Genomic DNA, 16031 nt, shown 5'->3' with positions numbered 1-16031 from the left:
GATACAAACACAGACACACACGTTTAGGTTTTCTTTACAACCTTGGCTGCCTGCCTGCTAACAAGTGTACACTTGATGGACTTGGCGCCACCTGACACGTTTTAGAATGAAAGGTGACCCTGCTCGGATTATTTGTTAACCTCCTCTAATCGTCTCCTTCTAATCTCCTCCTTAATGGAGAGTGTGATTCAAATTCCTTGTAGTGGCCACGCCCTCCACATGACAGGAACACTCGAGTTTTGCAAAAGTAATTACAAAACAAATATCTAAATATCTATCACGTAAAGCGAAGCATTTTAGCTAATTGTTTTATTATGTATTATTTTGTATTCGTGCTGGTCAAAATAAACGATGTCATAAGATTTCAAAATCGCGTTTTTCTGCTTTAATGAACACCAGGGGGCAAGTCGACCACGGTAGCGCGCACGTTCACCACGCACGTACGCGCGCTCTCGGTGATTTCCGCTTCCTGCGAGGTGGGGGACGTGCTCGACGACGTGCTCGCTGCCCGGCGGCCATTAACGCGCGCACACGTTGCCTTCGTCGATTGCGGAAAGGCAAAACGCGGAGGAAGGTGGGCGAGCCTCCTGCGAGCGCCAGCATGGAGCGAGGCTTAGGGGGGCTGCCGCAGCCCTCCAAGCCGGTCTGCATCTCATCGAACCGGCCGGTTCACATGAACTTGTTCGCCACCTGGGAAGTGGACCGCTCCTCGCCCAGCTGCGTACCCAGGTACGAGGAGGGGAAGTGGGGTGAGCTCATCGAGGGGGACGCTAACGGCGGCGTTGGTTGTCGTTGGGGGTCACCTTTTGTTTACCTGCCACATCCTTTCGTGTTCGTCACGTGACCCCGTCAAAACAGCAGCTCTGTTCTAACGTTACCGTGCATTATATTCTCGTCCATGACATCATATGGTAACGACTAATTTCATCCTGTCGTGTATGCAACACACTGTCGTGTTAACTGCTGGTTGCAGCCTGTTGCCATGGCAACGTAGCCCTTCAAGCCAAGGCGTCCAAGATGGCTGTCTCCAGTCAATTTTTGGGGAAATATTGTCCTCTTGCTTCTAATGTTGTTGTCGCCGCAACACCCCCCAACCACTTCCTGTTTACACAGACACTCATGATGCTCTTCCAGGAAGTAACTTTGAACTGGCAGCTCTCATTGGCCTGAGTGGCCTCTGACCTCAAGGGGGTCTTGTGATGTGTCATGTACATAGAACAACACAACAACATAGGCAATGCAGTAATCTCCTGCATATTTGTGGTTTACTATTTCCAAATTTTCCTTTCAACCTACCCATACAAAGTGTGGAGGTGGTGTCAAAAAGCTCTGACGTCATACTGGGGTTTCTTCCCTACTGCCAAAATGAATGTGCCCAAAACACGTAATTTCAAGCACGTAAATATTGATTATTTTCTAACCACGCATGTCTGATTTTACAGATAAAAGGTAGCTAGCACTACACGTTATTTGAGACTTTCTGGATTGGTGTAAAATTAAAAAAAAATAGAGTGTGGCTAAATTTAGCACACTTTGGTAGTGAACGTTCTGGAGACGCTTTACTGTATCTTTTTGCTTTGCTGAAAATAATTTAGCTATTTATTTTCAAGACTAATTTTATGAGTCTAGTCAAACTATTGGGTTATCCTTCTATCACAAACATCCTCAAGAATGGAATCAATTATTAGTCAGCGCCGATTCTATCCATGTCTGTGTTGTGACGTCTTCTGACTTTTTCTGTATGTGCTGCGTCAGGCTCTTCAGCTTGACCCTGAAGAAGCTGGTCCTCCTCAAGGAGCTGGACAAAGACCTGACCTCGGTGGTCGTCGCCGTCAAACTGCAGGTGAGCACTCAGGTCATGTGTGGGCTTGTGTGCTCTTGTTGGCGTATTTTTCAAAACAAGGTCTTAACTTGCTTCGACTTGGCTTTCCTTATTGATGGCACTCTTTAGTAGTGATCGACCAAAATGCTTTTTTTTAGGTTTGATACCGAAACCGATTATTAGTTGTCATGGAGACGAATATTCATTTGTTTAAAAAAGAGGTAAAATAGTGTCAAAATTTTGAAAAATAAGAACTCGCAAACTTGACTTAGTGTAAATGCCTATAAGCGCACGTTTGTTAAATAACTTTGTTAAAGATTTTTTTAGATCTTAAACAATAGACAACTTAGTTTTAAAAATCTTTAAAAAAAGGTGCACGAAACTCTTATAGTTCAATGAAAACAAACATTTATTTAAAGCTTACGATGGAAAATAGTTTTCTATCAGTTGTGAGTTGTAGTAGACTGACATTTCTTAAAATGTAGGCGAAGTCTGTTGCCCCACCTTCCTCTGCTCCCGTTGTGCGTGTGACTCGATGTGAAAAAGCAAACAGGCAGCTTACTTCTGATTGGCTGCTATCACTGCACAAGGAACCAATCAGTTGGTGCTTTGGGCGGGCCAATTTGCTTCTGCAGGCAGGGCCATGAGCACAGCATAGAGAATGAGGAAAAAAGTGTGCAACAGCGTTTTCCACCTCTCATCTGCAACACACCTGATTCAAATGGCATCGAGCAACAGGATTGAGGCCCCCTGCTTATGTGTGGCACACGAGTTTGGCAAACTGAATAATTTTCACCCGCGTGCTGTGTTCAGGGTTCCAAGCGGATCCTTCGCTCCAACGAGATCGTTCTGTCGTCATCGGGCCTGACGGAGACCGACCTTCAGCTCACCTTCTCTCTGCAGGTAAACCTCACACTGGTTCTTGCGTGCGCACACAAGTCCTTTGAAACGTGTTATCAAGAAAAGTGTGCATGCGTGTTTGCCTCTACGTGTCCTGCAATTTGTCCCCACGCCTGACGTCGTTGCCTTCCAACACGATAGCCGATTCTGTCTTGCTGTGTGTGCAGTACCCTCACTTCCTGAAGCGGGACGCCAACAAGCTGCAGATCATGCTGCAACGGCGGAAGCGCTACAAGAACCGCACCATCCTGGGCTACAAGACGCTCGCCCTGGGCCTCATCAACATGGCCGAGGTACGTCGCCATCGCCGCCGCTAGCTTGCGAGCATGTGAAAAGCGTGACCGTGCGTCTCCTGCCGCAGGTGATGCAACACCCGAGCGAGGGTGCTCAGGTTCTGGGCCTGCACAGCCAGCTGAAGGACGCCTCGCTGCCCGTGGCAGAGATGCGCGTCTACTCGCTATCCAGCCAGCCCATCGACCACGAGGGACCTAAGGCCAAGATGTCGGGTACAGACTCCACATTGGCCATTGATGGCAACTTTCTGTTGCTAGATTTAGCAACTTTTTAGACCACCCCAGCAATCATTTTTCCAATGGGTCTTTTTCTGTCCAGACCGCTCTCCAGATATCGACAACTATTCCGAGGAAGAAGAGGAGAGCTACTCGTCTGAGCAGGAGGGCAGCGACGATCCCATCCACGGACAAGTAGGCAGCGCTTGTCTTGATTCTCAAACCTTTTGGACGTGCGTCCTTGTTTTGCCTGTTAGCCTAGTTAAGCATCTTTTAGCTGCCAGCGATGTTTTTCCTCCCATCCCTTTAAGTACCTGTATGATGAAGATGAGGAAGTGAGGAAGAAGAAGCCCAGGCGGAAGCTGGCGTCCAACGCCGCCATCACAAGGGTGAGTCCTTGTACACGTTGCACATCAACCGGTCATCTTGATGCTTCGTCCCAAATTTGTGATTATTTTCTGCATCTTGCCTTGCAGCAGCCAAACATCAAGCAGAAATTTGTGGCCTTGCTCAAGAGGTTTAAAGTCACTGACGAGGTATGTCCGGATGCTGTAGGAGGGGGGGGGGGGGGGGTCGTGGTCTGTGGCTCACCAGTGTCCCCTCGCTGTCACGTCCAGGTGGGCTTTGGTCTGGAGCATGTCTCCAGGGAGCAGATCCAAGAAGTAGAGGAGGACCTGGACGAGCTCTACGATAGCCTGGAGATGTACAACCCGAGCGATAGCGGGCCTGACATGGAGGAGACCGACAGCATCATGAGCACGCCCAAACCCAAACTCAGGTAACAGCTCCTGTTGGGAAAAAAAAACCTCAAATTCTTCTGATGTATTTTTTCTAACAATACAAATTGATCTGCATAATATTGTATTTTATAAAAAAAAAAATCATAACAATTAAATGGAAAATAAAAAATGAAACAGTATTGAATGCATGCTACTCCTTCTGTTATGATCACTTTGGCCAATGGGGGGCAGTAGAATGCAGTTAGGTATGTAGAAGTGAACGTGATCTAGACCTGGAGTGCGTGTCCATGCGCACTTAAGGTGCATCCCCCCCCCCCCCCAAATCAAATCACCTTAAAACCATTTAATGTAAGAAAAATAATTTGAAATGCAAGTACCGCACCCACAACCACAAGGGGGCAGCGTTAAATGCTCTTTGTGTGCAGGCCCTTCTTCGAGGGTATGTCTCAGTCCAGCTCCCAGACAGAGATCGGGAGTCTGAACAGCAAAGGCAGTTTGGGCCGGGACACTCTGAGCCCGGTACGTTAGGATGGGAGCTTCTTTTTGTGTGCTTGTGTATGTGTCGTATGATGAGCAATGTTCTGCCAACAGGGGGAGACACCTTCCGCGGACAAGATGAAAACCTCTCGCAGCCGCACCCTGGACGAGGCGCAGTCAGAGTGTGAAACGCTGGTACGAGCTTCCTATGGAGGCTTTGCGTGTGGTGAAACATTGAAGTTTTTTTTTTTTTTTTTGTTCGTGCTCTGTAGACTGTTAATTCCTTTTGGCGCCCTCCTCGTGGTTGCATGGCCATAAATACGGTGGTTGCTTAGCTCGCTTTGACCGTTTGTGTGCATGTAGGACGGGGCAGATCAGGAGCTGCTTGCTGACGCCGCGCCCTGCATCACAGTGTCTGCGGCGGAGAAACCCCGTACGCCCATGAAGACTGGCAAAAGTGAAAGTCAACCGGCACCATCGCCACGGTAACCAGAAAGCTGCCATCTTTGCATTGGACAAGCGTTGTACTGCCCAACCCCAAGTAGGCCTTTTCGCCATGCGGTCGCACACACTCGCTCAAGCACTCTCATACTTTATTCATTCTGGTAAAGCATTAGAAAAAGACGTGTTTTGCAAATAGATCCTTTTTTTTTCAGCAACGTTTTGGGTTTTTGTTTTTTTTTTTGTGGAAAAAAGTGGAATCCATTCGATAAAAATAAAAATAATTACCAAGGTTAAGTCATAAAAGGTTGTCTTTATTTTAGTTTTAGCTAAAAAAGAAACTTTATTCTTAAACGTCACTGTTAAAAATGGACTTCCAATTAAGGAATGGCAAAACCGGTTGTCAATTTTATTTCAAGCGGGGTTGTCGGCATCTTTTGAATTTAACCGAAGTAACTCATGTTTTCAGTAATTTAGCTAACTAAAATTTCAAGTCAAGTAACTAAGTTAATTATTCGAGGTAACTGTGGCAACACAGCTCAGAGTAAACAAACCTTCCAATGTGGTTGAGAAAAAAAAACGTAAATTGCTTGAATGACGATTTTTAGCATTCATCTCTACAGTCAAAAAGATTTGCAGTTCTCAATCCCATTCTGCTACCCGGAAATACCTTTTGCCTATTGTTGACATGAAATGGTTTGCTAATAAGCAGTTTGGACGGAGGCCACACCCCCTCCCGGCAGAAGCGCAGCAGCAGCACGCCAATCAAATCCAAAGCGCAGAGCGAGCGCGCCAACAGCTCCGACTCGGAGAGGTCGCCCGAGCTGGGACACGGCACGCCGGTAAACATGGCCGCCCGCAACCGCCTCATTTGTCTGCGCCCTTTAAAGCAAGCGCTCGCCCGTGCGCGTAGGTGCTGAGGAAGGCCATGTACGACCAGCTCAACCACATCCTGTTGGCTGACTCGGCCCTCCCGGAGTGTCTCATCCTGGTCAACGGCGGAGACTGGCAGGGGCAGGTAGGCCCGGAACCGAGGCGTCTGCTCCCACCTTGTCACCTGACTGTGTGTGTGTGTGTATGTGTGTGTGTGTTCCTCTGTGTGCATCAGTACGTGCTAGAGCAGCTTCAGGTGCACAAGCAGCCAGTGGTGTGCACGTGCTCGTCAGCGGAAATCCAAGCCGTCCTGTCCGCCATTCTCACACGCATCCAAAAGTTGTGAGCACCTCGGATACGCCTTGAAAAAAAAAAAAAAATCAAAGGGTTTAGAATTTATATAACGACAGCTTGTTTGTGTTTTCCCACGCAGCTGCAACTGTAACGCTTCCATGCCACGCGCAGTCAAGGTGGCGGCGGTGGGCAGCCAGAGTTACCTGGCCGCCATCTTGCAATTCTTCGTGACGCAGTTGGCCAACAAGACGTCGGACTGGCTCAACCACATGCGCTTTCTGGTGGTTCCGCTGGGTACGCCCTACTGGCGGTGCTTGTCAAGCTCCGCCCACTTTTTCTTATGACATCCGCGCACTCCTTTCTTCAGGTTCCCATCCCGTCGCCAAGCATTTGGGCGCACTGGACAACCGCTACAGCTCTTCATTCCTGGATAGCGCTTGGCGAGACGTCTTCAGTCGTACCGAGCCTCCTCCCTCAGGTAACGCTACTCCAGTGATGTCATCAACCTGGCGTCTGTGTGTGTCAGACGATTAAGTGGATATATTGAGTGCAAATATATTGTATGTGGTGTCTGAGCGAGATCGTACGACTTCCCTCGACAGGCTTGAAATTTACTGGTGCCTCCATTTGATTGATTTTGATTCCAGTTCACAAAAACGAGCGAAAAATCTCAAACAAAAATTGGAAAAACATTTTGGAAAACCTAAAAAAAAAAAAAAAATTTTATAAAAACATTTTGGATTTGTAATTATAGCGAAAATGTCCGTTGTTTTTGTCTTTGGCAATTAATTTAATACGTAAGCATTTGGCGTTGTTTTTAAATTTCAGTGTTACGACACTGCCATGATGTGGAGGAAGGACGGTTGAACAGTTGTCTGGGAGTTGTGCTCCATTTATTGTGTGTGACCTCGTAGTGATAACATCTTGCAGCAGCCAAAAATCCTCTTCCCCAAAATCAGAATTTCACGTTTAGACAAGTGAAGGCGCAAAGAACATTTTATAGCAAATCATTTTTCGGGGTTGACTCCCCCTTTAAGCTTTGAGACTTACTTATGACTTCCACGTCCGTCCAGACCAACTGGACGTGGCGGGAAGGATCACTCAGTACATCAGCGGCGCCGCGCTCACACACCAGCTGCCCATCGCCGAGGCCATGTTGACCTGCAAACACAGGACGTGAGTACCGCGCCCGCCTGCCGCACGTGCGCCGCCTCCTGTACGCTCAGTAATGGCTGATGTCGCTCTGCAGGCGAGAGGAAGACTCCTACCAGAAATTTATTCCCTTCATCGGCGTAAGCGCTTGCTCATTTTTTTTCTCCTTTCTGGCACGCAGAGACCGGCCATTTAACCGACATCACTTGTCGTTTTGCAGGTGGTTAAGGTGGGCGTGATCGAGTCCGGACCCTCGCTGGCCAGTGAGTAATATCACCAACATGGCTCCCACTTGATGACATCATAGTCTCACTTGATTTGTCATGGTTGTTAAGGCGACGCAGAGGAGGGCGTCGCCGTGAGCTTGGCCGTCCCCTCCTCATCCCCTCCCTCCCACAGCTCCCCCGCGGGGATGATCAAGGAGGCGGCCACTCCCCCTTCGTCCCCGTCCATGGGAAGCGTCACCGTGCAGGGGTAGGACTCTTCCCGTACGCCTGCTGCGCCGCTAACATGCTAACAGGCGGCCGCTCGCTCCCAGGAGTCCCGGCATGTCACACGGCGTGGACGCCATCGGCCTGCAGGTGGACTACTGGCTGGCGTCGCTGGCCGAGAAGAGGCGGGAAGGCGAGCGGCGCGACACGGCCTGCAAGAACACGCTGAAGAGCGCCTTCCGCTCGTTGCAGGTCAGTCGACTGCCGGGCGGGGGCGTCGGCGGGGGAGGCGAGCCGCACGGCGTTCAATTCAGCACCATGGCCATGACGGTGGTAACCAAGGAGAAGAACAAGAAAGGTGTGAGGGAAGTTGAAAGGGTCGTCATCTTGGGGAACGTTCTCCTCACGTTGCGTCTCTTGTTCGCAGTGGCCACCATCTTCCTGGGAAAGAAGCCCAAAGAGAAGGAGGTGGACTCCAAGAGTCAGGTGATCGAAGGCATTAGTCGCCTCATCTGCTCGGCAAAGCAGCAGCAGACCATCCTAAAAGGTAACAAGCGACAGGCTACGTATCTTCCGTGGTTTTGGCCGCTAGCATATTTTTACAAATGCTCATGAACAAACTTCCAGGTCACGTAAACCTGATCAATGAAAGATCAGATTCTGTCCTTTTAATCGAGGCTGACGTTGAAATATGAAGTCTAGCTTTTTTGTCGTAGATTAAAAAAAAAAAAAACATAATAAAAAAATATTTTAAATGTTTTTGTTACAATTGAAGATCAACAGAACCATCTCACAAGGCCACTATTTTCTACCCTGACTTTTCCTCTGTCGCTCTTCAGTGTCCGTCGACGGTGTCGAGTGGAACGACGTCAAGTTCTTCCAGCTGGCCGCCCAGTGGCCCACTCATGTCAAATACCTTCCTGTCGGACTTTTCGGTTATACCAAGCCCCCCTCCTAGGTGGCAGCGGTGGGCCATTGGGCAACCTGGCTTGACCGTTGCCCCTCCTCCATCCTGTACACGCACACACATGTTGCGCTTTATGCAATCCAGAAGACCTGCCACATTCCTTACACTTTCTTCTTCACAACAGGGCCTCTTACCCGAGTGCGCAAGTTCTACAGTGTTCACCTGCTAATGTGAGAGTCATTGACGACCTCCTGAAAAGGTTTATCATTGCCTATAGATGCCACAAGAGGGTGACAAAGTGCTACTTTCCTATTATGACATGATTCAATGAAGCTGGAATAAGTACGTTTTTTTTTTTGCAAATAATGGAGGACATGTTGCGACTATGCTGGGGAACACTGTACATTGAAAGTGGCTATGTATGTGTAAGAATGTATCTTCCATCGCACAGAACAGGATTGCCATGCTGCTGTGCGTATATGTTGTATTGTGTGAACAAGAAACGTGGCATCTGTGTTCCATCAAAACCAAGGACGCCAAAGTGGATGACTGTAAAAAAACAAAACAAAAAGAAAACAAAAACATTAGTGATGTCTAAATGTCTGAAAGGCCATGTGGAAATTTCATGCAAAACAAAAGAAAATGAGAAGTAGAAGCGTTGGCTGAGTGGTCTAAGGCGCCGCGTTCAGGACCCAGTCTCCCCAGGAGGCCTGGGTTCGAATCTCGAATTTCCCCATTGTGGGACTAATAAAGGCATTATTATTATTTTCTTGTGCATTTGCTCGGTGCTGAAAAGTGTTCTCTGTGCTCAAGTCCACGTTTCTCAGTTCTGTTGTGTTGCTTGTAAAATGGTCTCTGGTCGTGCGTTGTGAGTGACGTGTGGAGAGATATATTGCACATTTGCCGTCGTCTCTTCGGTGTTTTGCCTCAAACAATAATAATAATAATGATGATGCTTGTACATAATGTGACGTCTCATGTTTTGTAGGACTGCTTTTTCATGGTTGCATTTGTCAAGTGAATGGAAAGTGCTTGTTTTGTTTTGTCGAATCAAAAAGATGGCACAATTGGATATGGTGTGGACCTGTTTTTGTACACTTCATTTACGTCACATTTAAGTTGCCAAAATATATACATGGAATGTTACGAAGAAGCTACGAAAGACGTAAAAAAAACCTGTGGGTGAAAACAGGCTTCCAGCCTCGTAAAAATGTATGTGAATTAATTTCGACATTATTCAGCCAATTTGATTAATATTAGATTTATTTACTGTTTACTTGATTTTTTTAAAGTACACAAATCAGAGAATAAGCGGAAGTGGATGGAAAGACTAATCAGGCATTTAGGCGGAAATGACGTAACAACACCAAATATGGCGTCTGATTCAAACGGCATCGGCTCGATTTCAGCTGTAAGTGTAAAAAAAAAGATTCTTATCGTATACATTTCCCTACGAATTGACGTGGTTTAGCCATACTAATCCAACACCAATGAGTTTTGTTTGAATATCTTCGAGTTAATTTACCGCTGCGAAATCCCGCTCGTGAATGTTGACATTTAATATGCGATACGTTGTAATGATCATACACGCTTGGCCAAATAAATGTTGCAACTTCTAATGGGACTCTCGGACCTTTTCGAGCACCCGGCGCATTTCGCTTGATGATTTTCATGAGTGGAGTAAGTGTTCGGTGTGTAGAAACATCTTTGCTATAGCTTCGGCCGGCTATCCCTGAAAAGAAAATATCGAGTTGATGTCCAAAGAAGTGCCTTATGTTGGGTTGGGAATGAAAACATTGGACAAAGAGCTTCACCCATTGTCCAACGATACAATAGTGTGTGACGCCCATTTGTTTAAGCAGTTGCCCTTCTGTCAAGACAACCAAACAGCATCCTCACTCAGGGCGGAAGTCCCTCTGTCGGTGTGAGAGCAAGTCAGTCTTTCCTCCACCCCTGCGACACATTTGGAACACTTCTTCAGGGTGATGACGCTTACATTTGAGGAGCCAAAATGCAGGATAAGCCAAAGTATCAAAGGAAAGCACCCCGCCAGGCGATGGAGAAAACGACAATGATGGTGCATGCTGGCAGGGCACCAAGGTGACGCCAAATGCACATCAATCCCGTGATCATGTCAGACTATTTGTTTGTTTTTCTCCTTAGCAGCAACAAGCTGGACGCCTCAATGCAGCCAGTGGGGGATGTGGGCGAGGAGGAACGAGAGAGTTACAAACTCAGAGCGTCTGGTGAGAGTGAGTTGATGGGAAGGAGGAGGATCCAGCAGCTGGAGAATGAAAAGCTGGAGATGATGTCCTCACACAACCAGCAGGTCAGACCACGTCTTCTGCTAAACCACCATGTAGGAGGTGATGTCATCATACTGTGTGTGCTTGTGTTCTGCAGCTGTGCAAGTTGGAGGCGGAACTTACCCGCCTCCGGGCCTCCGTGGAGCATGGGGAAGCTCAGAGGGCAGAGCTTCAGTACCAGGTGACGGTGAGCCGCAGAGATACCCAGCGAGCGTGTGAGAACAACGAAGCACTCACAGGTGCTGAAAGCAGAAAATTTTAACTCTTGAAACAAAAATGTCAGTTGTTGTTGTTCATCTATTGATCTATTCCAGCCTCCCCAAAAAAGCCAACAAAGGTTTTTGTAGAAAAATAGCACTTGATAAGATTGATAATTCTATGACTAATATCATTTACTGCCATTGACAGCTAAAGATTTAAAAAATCCATTTTTTGTACTTAGCTGGTAGGGTATGAGTTAAGTGTTTTTTTAATGACTTAATTAATTGCAAAAAAAAAAAATTGCCAACATTCATCATATACAGTTAATGTGCATGTGTGTGTATGTCAGAGCAAGCTACATCACTGCAGAAAGTTCTGGACATGACTCAGCAGGCCCGACAGGATGAGCGACTCGCTTTGCAGCAAGAAGTGGACGAGCGTGACTTGCTAATTGACGGCTTGACTTCAGAGAGCCAACGACTGCACCAACTCCTGCAGGCAGGCATCACTTGCACACAAACACATGCCCACACACACGTACACACACACACACACATGTATGCACACATGGAATACTGTATTTCAAGGGTTTAATGCAAATGTCCAGTGTCAGGAGGAGGCGCAAAGGAGGATGGTGGCGTTGCAGAAAGAGTTGGAGAAGGAGGTGCAGGTGAACAAAAGAAGTAACACAGACATGGAGGTGGTGAGAAGAAGTTCCGCAGCAACCTGTCTCTTTGTCGACAGGGTCACAAATCTCTGAAGGCCGACGTGGAGGCCCAACGAGCAGCTCACTTCCAGTTCAAACACAAGTGTGAGGTCACACAGGTGAGACAAACACACAAAGTCTTGGGCTCTATTGGGAATCATATACTAAACCAAATAAGGCACTCTTTCGTGGCCAGGGAGTGATTTTGAATTGTGTGGTTTAAAGGCGGCGCTGGCAGTGGAGCGGCGTGGCCAGCAGGAGGCGCAGTGCAACCTGGAGCAACTGAGGGCAGAGCTCAGAGATGCGGAGAGAGCTTACCAGGAAGAGAGAGAGAGCAGCCAACGCACTGAGCAAGCTCTGCAGCGGTGAGTGCTTAAACACCCACACACACAAATGACTTGATTACTTGTTGACATATTCATGGATGCGTGTGTGTAGCCTGCAGACCGAGTATAAGCAGTGCAAGTGTGACCTGAACATTGCTTTGGAGGCAGAGAAGCGGGTCACCGCTGACCTAGCTGAGAAGCTAGAAGAGGAGAAAAGGCAACATGGCAACACACACTTGCTTCTGGAACAGGTCTCACTCATGCGCACGCACACACATTTTGACAAATATGGTCATACTTGAAAATACAGTGAACCGTACTATAGCGAGTAATTGAAGCTCACCTCCATCAAAATGTTTCCTCTTGCCTATAGATACCTCATGATGGCAACAAAGTGCTACTTGTGTCTAAATGAAACTTCTCACCTCACTTCAGCGTATTTCCATGTCAAATAAGGGAATGAAGCGACGATTGCTTTGACTGTATTCAGGTGGGAAAAAAAGAGGTGCATTGTGAGAAACTCCTGGAAGAGATCAAGGCGGCTCTCCGACAGCGCACAAGTAAAGGTACGGTGATGGCGTTGTCACTAAAGGAAGCCACACCCACTGCTTGTCAACTCACATTTGCAGGTGTAAAGAATGATGGGAAACAAAGTCCTCCCGCCGACGTGATGCAGCTGCTCCGTTTGACGCTCAACAGACAGGAAGTTGCTGAGCAACAGGTGGATTTCCTCCACAATCAAGGCATAGTTTGTCTTGGCAGGTCTGGGATCTGCTGTTTGCGACAAAGAGAAGCTTGACAAAAGAAGCCTTGTGTGTCCTGGCAGATCCAGGATCTGCTGTTGGCGTGCGAGCGATTGGACGAGGAGAAGCCGAAAGTCAAACGCGTGGCTGCACATCAGAACCAACGTCTCCAAGTAAACAAAGCTTCACCTTTGTGGCTGATATGCCAGACAATTTGATTGACGGCTCTCCACACCTGCTGCAGGAGGCTCGCCAGGTGTCACTCAAGCTGCAAGAGCGAGCGACCCGTCTGCAAGAGGAGAACCATGATTGGTCTGTGCAGAACGAGGAACTTCAGGAACAGTCTAAGGTCAGTGATGGATGTTTGTTAATGTGCATTTGTGTGTGGATGTTTTGCCTTTTTGTTGAGTTCTGACAAGTTTCATATTTTTTAGGAAGAATATTCTTATTTTAAAAATGTTTTATTTACCATTGTCATGATAATGTTTCATCTTTACATACAGCAAATGGTTTCAGCAGTGGCTGTTCATTTGACGAGCTCTGTAAATAAAGCTTTGTATTTGTGCGCGTGTATGTTTCGTGTGTGTGTGCGCATATTAGGCCCACCTGTCCTTCCTGCACTGCGTGTATCAGCGCCTGCTGGCAGGCTGCGTGCTCGCAGAGCCACAAAGCATGCTGGATCAATTCAGCTGGTCAGACTTGTGTGACCACATCAACAAGCTGGTGGAGCAGCTAACCTCTGACCTCCAGGAAGCCAACAACAATGTGAGGCTGTCAAAATGTCATCACATTCAGGTTAGCTCATGCCTCCATCCAACGCTCCGCCCCTCCCTCCGCAGGTGGCACGTTTGCAGGCGGAATGCGAGGACAAGAGCGGGCACTTGCACCAGCTGCAGCGGAGTCAAAAACTGGTTTTGGCGCGTGCCCGGGAGAGCAGGAAGAGGCGGGCGGAGGCCTGGAAAAGCCGACACACGCGCGCTGTCAATCAGCTGCGGGTGAGTGGCATCACATGTTCTTCTCCAGTGAAGCACCACCTGATATTTTATTTGAGGGTCGACCACTTTGTTGATCGCCTCCTCCAGGACCTCCTTTCGCTGAGTTGCAGAAAGTCAGCCTCCTTCCTGTCGGCATGCGCGCTCCTCGCTGGCACGACGGTGCACGCCCAGCGCCGCCTAAGCAGCCTCACTGTGCAAACACGTCTTTTGGCCTCTCGCTTGGCGGCGAGGGAGGAGATGGAGGAGGAGCTGCGGCGGCTGGCCGGCGCTCTGGGTGGCGACGAAGGGGAGAGGACACCGGGCGGGACATCGGCCAGGCGGCGATGGAGGAAGTACGTGTGCGTGGTGTCGGCACTGAGGTGGTGGCGCGCCATCGGAAGGCGGAGCATGGAGTTGTTTCGCCTGGAGATGGGACACACGGGTCCAGTCGTGTGTGTTGCTACGGCAACTCTGATGGGAGAGGATGTTGGTGAATGTCGCGACGCATTGTGCGCTCGCTGGCTTCGCTCCAAACGTCTGTCCAACACCATCCTGGCCTGCATGGCCAACCTGCCTCCTCCTGCCTCCTCTTCTACACGCGTGAGGTCGGCAGCACGCTCCGGGTTGGCCCGCCTCCTAGATCAGATTGCCAGCCAATCGGAATCCGCCCCTGAAATCCTGCGTGAGATGATCCCACAGATTCTGCCCCCCAACGACTTGAAGGTCTCGTCTTTATTTGAATGAACCTCCAATCTCTTCTTTATCTGACCTCTACCTGCGTCCTCCCATTAGATGCTGGTGTCCCGCCTCCAGCAGCACTTCCTGTTCCTCAGCCAACGGCTCCACTCGGCTGAGGTAGAGAGGCGGAGCCTGAGGCTGCAGGTGGCCCATCTGACGAGGACCGAGTGCAACGGGGGAGACGACAGCAGGATGGTGAGAACACACACGCACACACATTTACACACACTGTAGTAGTAGTATGACGTGGGTGTGTGTGTGTGTGTAGGTCCCAGCAAAGCACTTCCACAGCGTGTGCACGGACCTCCACCAGGCACTCAGTGGGGAACAGGAAGCTCGCGCCCTGCTTCAGGAGCAATCAACACAGCGCGACGCTCTGCAGCTCCGAGTCAACACGCACGCCGCCGAACGGGAACAAGCGCACCGTGCACTCAGCCGCGTGGCAGAGGTACATGTGTGCGCATGAGGCACAACTTGCCGGTACTTGATAATGCCATTACTTACACTGTGTCTCCACGTAGCTGACATGGCTCCTCCCCAAAACGGTTGTGTCAGGATGGCCAAGTGCATCGGTGCATTTTTACGAGTACTGTCGCGATGTGCGGTATCAGCCAGTCGGTGCAACCTTAGTTTACATTTGCAGTTTGTGATCACAGGCGCTGGCAGAGACTCGACGGCGCCTGAGAGGGAAGGATCGTTCGCTAAGGATTCTGGCAAAGCACCTATCACGTGTGGACAAAGAAAGGCGGCGACTGGAAGGGCGACTGAAACATGTTGAGGACGCCACAGGTAACATACCGACTGAAGTACTTAGTTGCTCTGCAACATGCCGTCATTCACTTCCTGTTTGGCTTGGCTGGCAGGCGCCATGATCACGTGATCGGCCAATGGGAAGACACCGGTGCGGCGACACAAGGAGGTGTCCAACTGGTCCACTTGTGGTGCATCAAACCCAAGAAGTGAGCGTCTTAAAGGACATCATGCAGGTCAGAGGTCCCCGGTCACGGGCTGATTTGGTCCCTCGACACGAAGAGATGAGCAAAACTGTTTCAAGAGTTTCTTCACAAAAATATCTTGAAGGCAATACTCTGCCGGCACTACGAATTTAAATGGAAGCTAATCTCGTCGCACACTGAGTACAATGACATTAAAGGGCATTCTGATTCTGATTCTGATTCTGATATCCAGAGATTGTACCCCCCCCCAAAAAAAAGTACTCAATTTTTATGTTTCCGTTCCCAATATTTACTGTTTGTGAAGTGAAATGATGCAATAACAGCGACCAAAATGATTACGGAGTAGAATGGAAATAAACAACAAACCTTGCGCATTATTATCTCTCTCACGTTAGCCCAAAATGGGGCTGGCTCCATGAAGAAAAATAAATTGAATCATTTTGTTTTTATTTGCTAATCTCCTGATGTAAAAACGGTTTATTGTGCAAAAAATGATGCTCTCCATTTTTGTTTCTGTATATATATTTTTGAGTGA

At 48.5% G+C, this 16031-nt stretch overlaps 2 protein-coding genes across 5 annotated transcripts; both read left to right on the top strand.

The window, feature by feature from the left end:
- The first annotated feature begins 435 nt into the window (after nt 1-435).
- Nucleotides 436-9200, top strand: pacs1b (phosphofurin acidic cluster sorting protein 1b). Of its 2 annotated transcripts, none has more exons than XM_088293582.1 (24): nt 436-729; nt 1756-1843; nt 2636-2725; nt 2890-3015; nt 3084-3228; nt 3335-3426; nt 3543-3620; nt 3708-3767; nt 3849-4009; nt 4397-4490; nt 4563-4643; nt 4812-4933; nt 5599-5731; nt 5803-5907; nt 5998-6104; nt 6196-6350; nt 6424-6534; nt 7130-7232; nt 7306-7348; nt 7429-7471; nt 7544-7682; nt 7747-7997; nt 8067-8186; nt 8479-9200. In XM_088293582.1, exons 1-24 carry the CDS (start codon nt 602-604, stop codon nt 8595-8597), a joined length of 2694 nt encoding a protein of 897 aa, XP_088149708.1. In that variant the 5' UTR covers nt 436-601; the 3' UTR covers nt 8598-9200. The 2 variants fall into 2 exon arrangements, with proteins under 2 accessions (XP_088149708.1, XP_088149709.1); XM_088293583.1 differs by having other exon boundaries at nt 437-729; nt 5602-5731.
- Nucleotides 9201-9894: 694 nt separating this feature from the next.
- ccdc171 (coiled-coil domain containing 171) lies at nt 9895-15870 on the top strand. 3 transcript variants are annotated; one of them, XM_088293581.1, is made up of 20 exons: nt 9895-9957; nt 10409-10646; nt 10710-10875; nt 10950-11091; nt 11403-11551; nt 11661-11723; nt 11798-11878; nt 11985-12124; nt 12198-12336; nt 12576-12651; nt 12715-12806; nt 12912-13001; nt 13073-13177; nt 13429-13593; nt 13668-13823; nt 13911-14525; nt 14595-14735; nt 14809-14988; nt 15197-15329; nt 15404-15870. In XM_088293581.1, exons 2-20 carry the CDS (start codon nt 10558-10560, stop codon nt 15418-15420), a joined length of 2739 nt encoding a protein of 912 aa, XP_088149707.1. In that variant the 5' UTR covers nt 9895-9957; nt 10409-10557; the 3' UTR covers nt 15421-15870. The 3 variants fall into 3 exon arrangements, with proteins under 3 accessions (XP_088149707.1, XP_088149706.1, XP_088149705.1); XM_088293580.1 differs by having other exon boundaries at nt 10713-10875; nt 13668-14525; XM_088293579.1 differs by having other exon boundaries at nt 13668-14525.
- Nucleotides 15871-16031: the final 161 nt, after the last annotated feature.

Source organism: Idiotropiscis lumnitzeri, chromosome 4, assembly GCF_059441095.1.
Source record: "Idiotropiscis lumnitzeri isolate Australia: NSW breed Sydney's pygmy pipehorse chromosome 4, RoL_Ilum_1.0, whole genome shotgun sequence".
In the NCBI taxonomy this organism is placed as follows: Eukaryota; Metazoa; Chordata; class Actinopteri; order Syngnathiformes; family Syngnathidae; genus Idiotropiscis; species Idiotropiscis lumnitzeri.
The sequence above is the reverse complement of the archived record's forward strand: the minus strand, read 5'-3'. Positions and strand labels throughout refer to the sequence as shown.